Raw genomic sequence first — 9,280 nt, 5'->3', positions numbered from 1 at the left:
TGGAGGTTTTAGAGAGGGGGAAGAGAGGAAGGAGAGAGGGGATGAAGGGACGGAGGAGATAGAGGAAGACGGGTTGGAGCAGAACCACATGGCCCAGAGAAGCCACAAGTAACAAGGGATCTTGTAGCTGGGGAATAGAGTAGTGTAGTGGCAGATCTGCCCAATCTAGGAATGCAGTTTATAAATATTATAACTGGGTTGTGTGTTCTTCATATGGGCTTATTGGGGTTGGAGATTTACTGCAACACCCCCACCTCCCCATGCCCTAGAGAAGAGTCAGGCAGGAAAGTACGCTCAGACAGACACACGGTTGATTAGTTTATTAGAACTCATCCTTCGCTTTCAAGGAAGCAACACCGTATGAGTGGATGTGGTTACACATTACTTAGAATGCCCTCAAAGTTGAAACCCTGTGGCAATAGTTACATATCTGTTGACTGGAATTCATTATAGTGATAAGGTACAAAAAAATAATAAGCATGCAGCCCTTTATTTAGTTTTGCAAAGTCTCTGCTTACAGTTCCGTATGTTACATGGCTGTGTTATACAAATACAGTTATTTACAAAACCACCCTAACTGTGCAAACTTGTTGCTTTTTAAAAATGTGTGGATAGTCCCATTTCTGCCCATCCCAATATAGATTCTTAAAGCATGCATACAAATTAACTTTGGTGTGGGAAAACTACTCTATGTGCTGTCACATATAGTCTTTAGATGTCTATTCATATTTGTATATTTACAAGAGTTCCTCAGTACAGAACCATACAGAAGTGTACATTTTAAAATCTGCAATGCAATGGTGTGGGTTACCAGGTCTAAGAAAACATAAAAAGGGTTAGACAGTGCAAAAAAAAAAGTGGCTACAGAATACGCATATGTTTTGTCTGTTAAAAAAAAAAAAAAGGAAAATAAAAATAAAGAGAAAGCAAAGAAAAAATTAGCTGGCTTGCGCTAGCAAATTATCATACAAACTTTTGACGGCAGTGCAAGAGTTTTACTGAATTTCTCTCTACGGGCTGTAGGAGCTCATTGGCTTAGAGTCTAGCACGCTACTTTCAAATGTACAACGCTGTAGTATCAAAATGTTTTGGCAAAAAAGATCTGGAAAGGAACCATGAAGTTCTGACAAAAATAGAAATCTGTAATAAAGCTAAATAACACTAAAATAAAAGAAAATATCGTAATATATGCTTTACAATTTATATAGTCGCGCTTGCGTATTTCTCTCTTTGCCTCTAGTCTCCGTAATGAAAAATATTTTTATACAAAACATACTAAAATTCTGTAATCATACATGTCTTACATGCATAGTACAGTCAGCTTGTCTCATACATGTCTTCACTCTCATCATACTCTCTCTTTGTATAGCACATGCTTTCTTCGTGTAACAGGTATCGGATCTAGACGGTAAACACGATGTCGTTACAACAGCAGAGTAGAAAAAACAAGCTTTACTGCAACTATCAACTCAGTAATTAGCACATACTCTGCATGGAGCCTTGAACAATACAGCGATATGGTACATTCTCTTGTGAAAACAGTTGTTCCAGACTGCTAAAAATTAAAAACAAGAATGTAATTCCACCTTGTGCCTAATAGGATCTGACTTTAAGACGTTTCCTTTGCTGTGGACGGGGTGGCTTTGCTTGAACCTCCATTCTGTGCTTTGTAGCTGGCGAGGCTAGGAGTATGGATGGTCCGGATGCCCCTGGCACCTTGATTCAGGGAGGTGGGGGAGGCAGGGGAAGGAGGGGATGAGGAGGAAGAAGAAGTAGGGGCAGCTCGCCCATTTTGAGCCTGCAGTGCGAACGAAAGGTGGTGGCCTTTACCTGCATGAGGCGGGCTCTGAAACTTGAAGGAGCCATTAGAGACAGACGGGATGAGGGAAGCAGAGTGAACGGACCGTCCTGCTTGGGGGCTGAGAGGGGTAGAAGCAATCGATGATTTAGTAGCAGGTGCACTGGGGAGGTTAGAGCTGTCACCACTAGCAGAGGGCAGAGAACTGCTTTTCCCAGAGCTGGGAGAAAGGGCTGGAATCTTAGAAGCAGGTAAGGAGGGGGAGGTAGGCTTACAATCCCCACCAGCTTTCTTAGCACTTCCATTAGCCTGCAAACAAAGATGGCGGGAGACACTCCGTCAGAAAGCCAGCAACGTGATCAGCCCACAGGGTCTGGCAACACAGCCCTTCTGAGCACCACTCAAAACAGGAAAACAAACATACAGTCCAAGGCCTGAGCTAAGTTTTGTGCTTATCTAGACTGGGCGGAAACCACCCCATGCACATAGCAAGGGAGATGCAGAACCGACAGAAAGGAAGATGACTCATCATTCATTCCACGGCCCGCCCCCCTGCCAGTCAGCCATGCATGGAGATAGTCATCGGGGTGGCGAGTGTGAGTGTGGGAGAGTTAATGTGGCTGAGTGTAATGCGGTCGACACAGATGTTAGTGGTGATGACTTAAGATTAGTCACCGGCAACAGGTTGGTTTGTCTCTGTTTCCCGAGAGGATTTGATGGCACACTACATTCACCGAAGAAACCGCCAATGGCCTGGCACAGTGTGTTAACAGTTAAAATATGAAGTCACAAAGTAAAAGATGTTTTATTGTAAGCATGCAAGAGGGTGGTGAAAAGTTTAACGCAGGTTCTTTTAGACTTTCTCCATGCCCCCCAGATCCAGGATGTCTACGTAAACGATCTCTCACAAAGAAAACACAGAATTTAGTAGGAACTAAGTCAGCGACTGGCTTCTTAATTGCAATAGTGTCCATCCGAAATTGGGTTTAAGGTAAAACTACCTGACGGTATTGGCGGGGATCCTGTAGTTTGGATGGCTTGCTGGCCTTATCCAGGCTTCCGGGTCTGTTCTTAGAAGTCATGGGCACTGGCATCCGGCTTGTCTGTGGGGTAGTGCTGGAACCCTGTGGGAGAACCAATGAGAGGGGAGACAGAGAGAAGGTAAGTGGACTGTTACTGAGACCACCCTACTCTGTGCAGAGAAGATCAAGTGAGAAGCTAGTGCCCTACATGCAGGATAGACCCAGGAAAACACCAACTGGGTTAATCAGAGCAATCAAACGGAATCAACAGCTCACTACCGATCAATTGGATTTTAATGTGAGTATCAACAGAACATGGCTGACTCAGCTTCTTTGTATTGACCCAACACCAATCAGCAACAGAGGCACAAACAGAATTGATTAGCTGTTAGACACCTAGTTGCCGTTGTTTATGGAAGGCGACGGAGAAGGGAGAAGAGACGGGTACATGACGAATAGACAAAAAAAGGAAACAAAACGGAAAAAACAACCGCGAGCCACCTGAAGGGAAGCGATTAAATCACAAGACACCCTTTGCTACTGTGATTATGACAGGCTTAAGAAGCAGCTGGATCTTTCCATTTTCCACAGACCAAGATACCTTACGTGAAGCTGAAGATATGGACGTAGGGGGCTCTGGGGCAGGGGGCACTTCATCCAGAACTAGCAAGGACCGGGGAGAGACCTCTTGGGTTATGTGGGGCAAGCTTGCACCACAATCTCTGTTGGAAGAACATGGGGTATCAACTAGGGTCCTGGGGCTCATTTCACTGATTGTATTTTCAAGTTGCTTTATGGTCTGCTCCAGGCTATCCAATGTTCTGTAAGTATTTTTCCTAATTTCATCAGTCCTTGATGTTGGAAATGTGCCCTCAAGGCTGAGCTGCTCTTGCCTCCTAGCCATTGTTTTGAGGGCATCTTCAGGCTGTGACCTGGTGATTTCAAACCGCTTGGCTTCTTTGTGCTGCTTCAAAGTACCATCCTCTTCTTCCTCCTCATAGACCACCACCTGCAGCGTTTTCTTTCCCGTTTTGGTGCCTGTGCGGATTGCTTGTGTAAGAGCAGCAAGCTGCTTTTTAGGGAATTTGAACTTAAACTTCTTCTTGGGGCTTTCAAACTGGTCATCAGCCACCTCACACCTATTTCCTGAGTCTGGAGAATCGGCTGAGCTAAGCTTTCTCTGCTCGGCTTTATGAACTTCCTGCTCTCCTGGAGTCAGGGACTCTGCTGACCGGATGTGGGGCTGTGATTGTGTCTCTGCCTTTTGTCCAATCCTACCACTTCCTGAGTTGACCTGCTCATGGGACATTTGAGATGAGGTCTGGTCTCCGTTTTCATCCTCTTCCTCCTCCTCTATCTTTTCCTCTGTCAGCATTCTCTCTAGCTCCTCATCACATTCCTCAAAGATGGTCGAGAGTCTTTTATATGCAGATCGGATGTCCATGGGTTCATCAAAAATGATGATAACTGGTTTCTTGTCCAGGCACACAACCGGTTCTTCCCCTTCGGTTCCTTCTTGCTGAGAGGCTGTCTCTTTCCTTCCATCAATGTTAACTGTCTGCACATCTTGTCCCTTTTGGCTCACTATGTCATGGACCTCCCCGCTGGACAGAACCTGGACAGCAGTTTTGGTGATCATAAAGGCGATGTTATCAGTGGCTGTGTGCTCCTCACTGGGAGAACTTGGAGTTGATTCTCCATCCTCATTCATGTTCATATTCGTGTGCCTACCCACCTTAGATCTCAGAACAACTTGACCATAATCTGCCACGGGAACATCTTGATCTTGTGTTTTGACATCGTGAACACTGAATTCTGCTGATTGAGTTGGGGGAGGAATTTGACCCTTATCTGCATTTTCTTGTCCGTGTTGGACTATCTCTTTTATCTTTCCAAAATTCAACTTCTGATTCTCCGTGTCAGGACCGGCATACTGTAGTCCCGAGACCTTAGACCCTTTGTTGATGTCACCTTCTAATGAGTTCAGGCCAGTGAAATTAAAACTGACCTTAGGCACATTTTTCTGGGAATAATTTCTACCGTCTTGGTATAAGTTCTTGTTGGGAGCAATTTCCTCTGTGAAGGTGTCAGCTCTACATTCTGATGTTCTTGAGGTGTCAGACAAACTATCCACCATGGCTCTTCCCCACTTGGGGGGGCCACTAGGTCTCAGAGCCCCTGCAGTAACCTGAGAGGCAAAGTGGAGAAAGGAAACCACATACATTAATCCAGAAAGGCTCTGCAAGGGGATGTAATTAAACTGCATGACACCAATTGGAACCCACATGTGGCAAACTCACCTTTTGAGATTCCGCTTGGGGGCCATTTTCACATTCAACATCAGATTTTCGTACATCTTCGTGGAAAAATTCCAAATTCTGGTAGAACAGTGTACGACATGTTACTCCACAAAACCACATGCCCCCCCAAAACTGGACTATAATTATCATTTAATCATGTTTCCAAACATGCGGACAGTCCAAGCATATGTGTCAGACACCAACCCGAAGCCTACAGTTCTCTGTTTACCTGGAGCTGCTCTGATCTCCAGCCTCCAGAACTTCCCTGTGTTTGCACAAGACAAAAGTCTTCATTAGCAGAGTATTGCAAGTGTTTCAAGTTTTGTGGGCGAGCAGGTAAGAGAATAAATGGAGCCATTAACAACTCTCTTTTCAACACCTGACTGTCCCTGATTCTTAGCAGAATCAAACACCGGAACTGTGGGAAGCACACACTGTGGGAGAGTGAAGGGATTTTGATACATATCTGCCTCTTAATTATGTGGCTTTGGACAAATCATTCATTTCTCATCTCTATACCTCAGATTTTGAGATGAGGAACAAGAGCAGATTTTTAAAATGACCCTTCCAATTCTTTTACTAATCAGCCCACAGAGTGTTCTGTTTGGGTTGTCATACACTGGATAAAAAGCATTTTTCTTCTGTGGTCCAGTGGCAGATTGGAAATGTCTCTGCAGGGTCTCAATGATATCCAAATGGCCTTCAGACTGGTACCAACCTTAACGATCACATCTAAATTTGCAGCGCCAGTGCTCCACAGTTTGCAGTCCTGTAGCCCTCAACCACAGGGACATGTTATAACAAATGTGTCACGGGGTAATCCTGTGTATGAGCATCTTAGAGTGTACTCCACCCTCCAGAGGTCTAGGCTGCCCTTGTGTGTGGCCTCAGGATGCTCTTGACAGATTTCAACAAACTAGCACACAGAGCTGCTGCCTGCGAAGCACAGCCCATTGCGCTACAGTGGGCTTTTGACTTTCACAGAACTCTACGCTCTGGTAAAAGTATAGATAATGACATAAACCAGTGACAACTTTGATTATCCACAGTCCATCAGGCAACTGTGCTACTCTGATACACGAGCAGCAAGTAGACCAGTTTAGACCACTACTAACCTCCTCAGCACAACTGTGTGAGGTCAAGGATTGATGCTGGTTAGGATCTCATTGTATCTCCACTGCAGAAGTGGCCCATTGATCACCAAAATGTTACACTGCACAGTGCATGAGCATAATCCAAAAACAAAGCGAGCATCTGAAGCCACGATGGTGGCCATGATGCCATAGGCTGTGTTTATTCTCTGCATTTTGTGATGCGGCTTTTATTCTATTTTAAGGTGTCAAGATGTTTATGGGAGTCTCACTAAAATTCAGGATCGAGGGACTGCAGAGCTGTGAGGATCCAGGTAATCAGAACATTTCACCCCAGGGCACAGGAGCCTGGCTGTAGCTCTAAGCCCCGAATATCTCTAATCCCAGGATACCTCCTCCTCTCAGGGTGCCACTGCTGACCCTTCTAGCTGCAGAACACCAAGCGGAAGTGCTGTTTGTCACAAGGAGAAAATACGATCCCAATGACAGCTATTCGGTTAAAGCAATGACAACACCATAAAGCACACAGTGGCCCAGGCTGTGCCAAGGTCAACCCTGCTGCCCTGTTTCACAAGTGGAAGGAACAGTCACATACATTCAAGTAATAACACACGAACAACAAAGTCAGTGTTAACCACACGGAAAACCAGTAATCACAAAGTGCGAGGCGCACTCGCCACCAGTCACCGCCTGTCAGCTCATCCATTCCCCGAGAGGCTCTCCCAGATAGGGCCTGCTGCAACAGAACGTAAGTTTTTCTGTGGGATTTTAAATTCAGATTACAGAGCCGCTAATGTAGCCCAAGGTTTCAGTTCCCAACATGGGGTTCGTATACATCACTAGGACCCAGGTGAAAGTTAACTCTTTGAAACCAAGGAAGATTGGACACGTCTAACCTCAAGTCCCCTGCCAGGTCCATTTACTGGGGGCTGAGGGTAAGGGTGGAGAGTGCGGCTGCCATCTGTTACGGTTGTTCTGGGCCACACCATTATCCACTATTAAATATTTCCAGTCTTGTGTATTTAAATATGATTTAGCAGCGGAACTACTCCAGCAGAAAGTGAGTGAGTTGAGAGCAGTTTAGATTTCACGGGGATTTTTTTTTTTTTTTTTTTAAATCACAGGGTTAGACAAAGGGAATAAATGGATCAAAGCGAGCAAATGGACTCTAGGGGAATTTAGTCACAACTGCCCTAGAAATTGACAGTGATTTCTTAGTCTTGGAACGAAAAACAACCACACCCCTTTAATATCTGCTTACGGGCCCCACGATGTGGATTACACAAAGAGTCAGGGAAGCCCTGCTCCATGTACGTGGGTAATGGACAGGAACTCGAGACACGGTCATGAGAGAACTGTAGGTGTGAAGGACCAGGCTGGAGCTTCATAAGGGTAGGAGGAGAACCGCAGAAACGTTTAAGGTATGGAGGGGTGGACGAATAGGTCACAGAGGTTAATAATGACAAAATGTGGGGATAAGTCTGATAGTTGTGGTTATTATGAAGTGCTTCATCTACTGAGCGTAATGCTCCAGAATGGCTACCAACCCTACACACCAACCTAGTGTTGGGCACTCAACAGAGTCCACAGCAACCAATCAGTGCCACTGACAGGTGTGAACGCCCAACTGTGAGACAAGAACCCCTCGGAACATCAGAGCCAACTCAAAAGTCTACAATGACACAGCGATCATCACAGGGAACCCTTGGGAGGTACAAGTCCCCAGTCAGGGTCCTAGGATGGTCTAAATACAACGTACCAGGCCCTGCTAGGGACCTTCCACAAATTAGTAGTAATAAAGCTATATAAGAAAATTTCACACACTGAACAAGCAACGTATTTCTGGGCCATTTCATGGGGCTAGTTTTCTGCACGAAACAGCTTTGTCCATTACTATCTAACAACCTCCCTGTGCATAAAGACAGCCTCTGCCCGCTGAGAGTTTCATCTGTCTACTGGGGGCAGGTTAGTTACTTCACATTACGCTCTAGGATGCTGCGGGCCAGAGCTGAGCAGGTCCCCTGGAGGCTGTGTTAGATTTTCCCTCTGTGCTCTGTGCGTCTGCCTCACTGAGCTTGCTTAGGTAACAGCCAGGGAATCAAGTAGAGTATTTGTTAGGCCACCTTACAGTTTCTTTTAATTAATATTATCTCCCTTTATTTAAAATAAATTAGTGCAGCTCAGGTCTGAAATGTAAGTTTCTAGAGGGAAATATTTGGACCGGAGTGAGTTAAACTCTTTGTCCTTAATTAAGGTAAGATGGCTCTGAATTCCCAAACCTCAAATGCTCTAAACTCAGCTTCTCACTGAAGTTCGAATGCTGGCGCCAAAAGCTTTCTACCCGGCATGCAGGTTCTGTTACACGGCCCAGTCGCCTCTCCGAAGTCATGAGGAAACTATTTCAGCATTCGAACTAGACTTACTATTTTGGAACATAGACTTACCAAAATGGCAGTAATTTGCAGGGATCCTGGTTTGCAAACTTCAATGTGTATGCAGGTATGTTTTTGTGCTTCCTGACTTTCATAAGATATGTTGAAAATAAGAAATAGCTGTATTTACTTGCTACTTCTGGCTTTTTGTTTGCTTTGGCTTTTAGTGAGTTGGTCCAGAAACTCTAGGAAGGTCTGCCTTCTTTATTTTGGGAAGCCGTTGTCTTGTTTTTGCATATGCTATTGTGTGCTGCTCACAGGGACATAGCACTCAGTCTGGAAAGCTGAGGCAAGAATTTCCAATCTCACTCAAGACCTGCATCTCTGTTAGTTTAAGAAGAAAAGGGAGAGAGTAAAATAGAAAGGCCAGGGCCAAAGGTCAAGTGCAAGGGCCATGTTAGTAGCAGAGCAGGGGTGGTGGCAGGGCTGTCTCACTGTGTGGTAAATGTATAGCTACCACATGTTACCTTCTTCTCCTTGGGTGGGGCTGTGGCGCCTGGCCTAGTGTCTTTAAGGTGGCTGTCAGCTCGGGACTGCTCAGCATGACTGTTTGGATTTACGTCCGTAAAGGAACACCTCTGGAATGCCTAAGGAATTAAAATACTGAGGTTAACAGGGATACAGCTGTACAGAGCAG

The 9,280-nt window shown here is 45.2% G+C and overlaps 1 protein-coding gene across 32 annotated transcripts in view; it reads right to left on the bottom strand.

The window, feature by feature from the left end:
• Nucleotides 1–305: 305 nt before the first annotated feature.
• Etl4 (enhancer trap locus 4) overlaps nucleotides 306–9,280 on the bottom strand; it is a 463,673-nt gene continuing 454,698 nt past the window's right edge. For 13 of the 32 annotated variants that reach the window (XM_063276268.1, XM_039096217.2, XM_063276269.1 and 10 more), the window contains 6 exons: nucleotides 9,111–9,230; nucleotides 5,350–5,385; nucleotides 5,121–5,198; nucleotides 3,422–5,008; nucleotides 2,800–2,922; nucleotides 306–2,107 (listed from right to left, as the gene is read on the bottom strand). In XM_063276268.1, coding sequence (XP_063132338.1) covers nucleotides 1,610–2,107; nucleotides 2,800–2,922; nucleotides 3,422–5,008; nucleotides 5,121–5,198; nucleotides 5,350–5,385; nucleotides 9,111–9,230 — 2,442 coding nt within the window. In that variant the 3' untranslated portion in view covers nucleotides 306–1,609. Of the gene's footprint in view, nucleotides 2,923–3,421; nucleotides 5,009–5,120; nucleotides 5,199–5,349; nucleotides 5,386–9,110; nucleotides 9,231–9,280 lie in introns of all 32 variants that reach the window. The other 19 variants (XM_008771907.4, XM_039096218.2, XM_063276270.1 and 16 more) reach the window with 6 other exon arrangements.

The sequence above is a fragment of the Rattus norvegicus genome, chromosome 17 (assembly GCF_036323735.1).
Source record: "Rattus norvegicus strain BN/NHsdMcwi chromosome 17, GRCr8, whole genome shotgun sequence".
In the NCBI taxonomy this organism is placed as follows: domain Eukaryota; kingdom Metazoa; phylum Chordata; class Mammalia; order Rodentia; family Muridae; genus Rattus; species Rattus norvegicus.
This window is presented reverse-complemented; position numbering and strand designations above follow the sequence as displayed.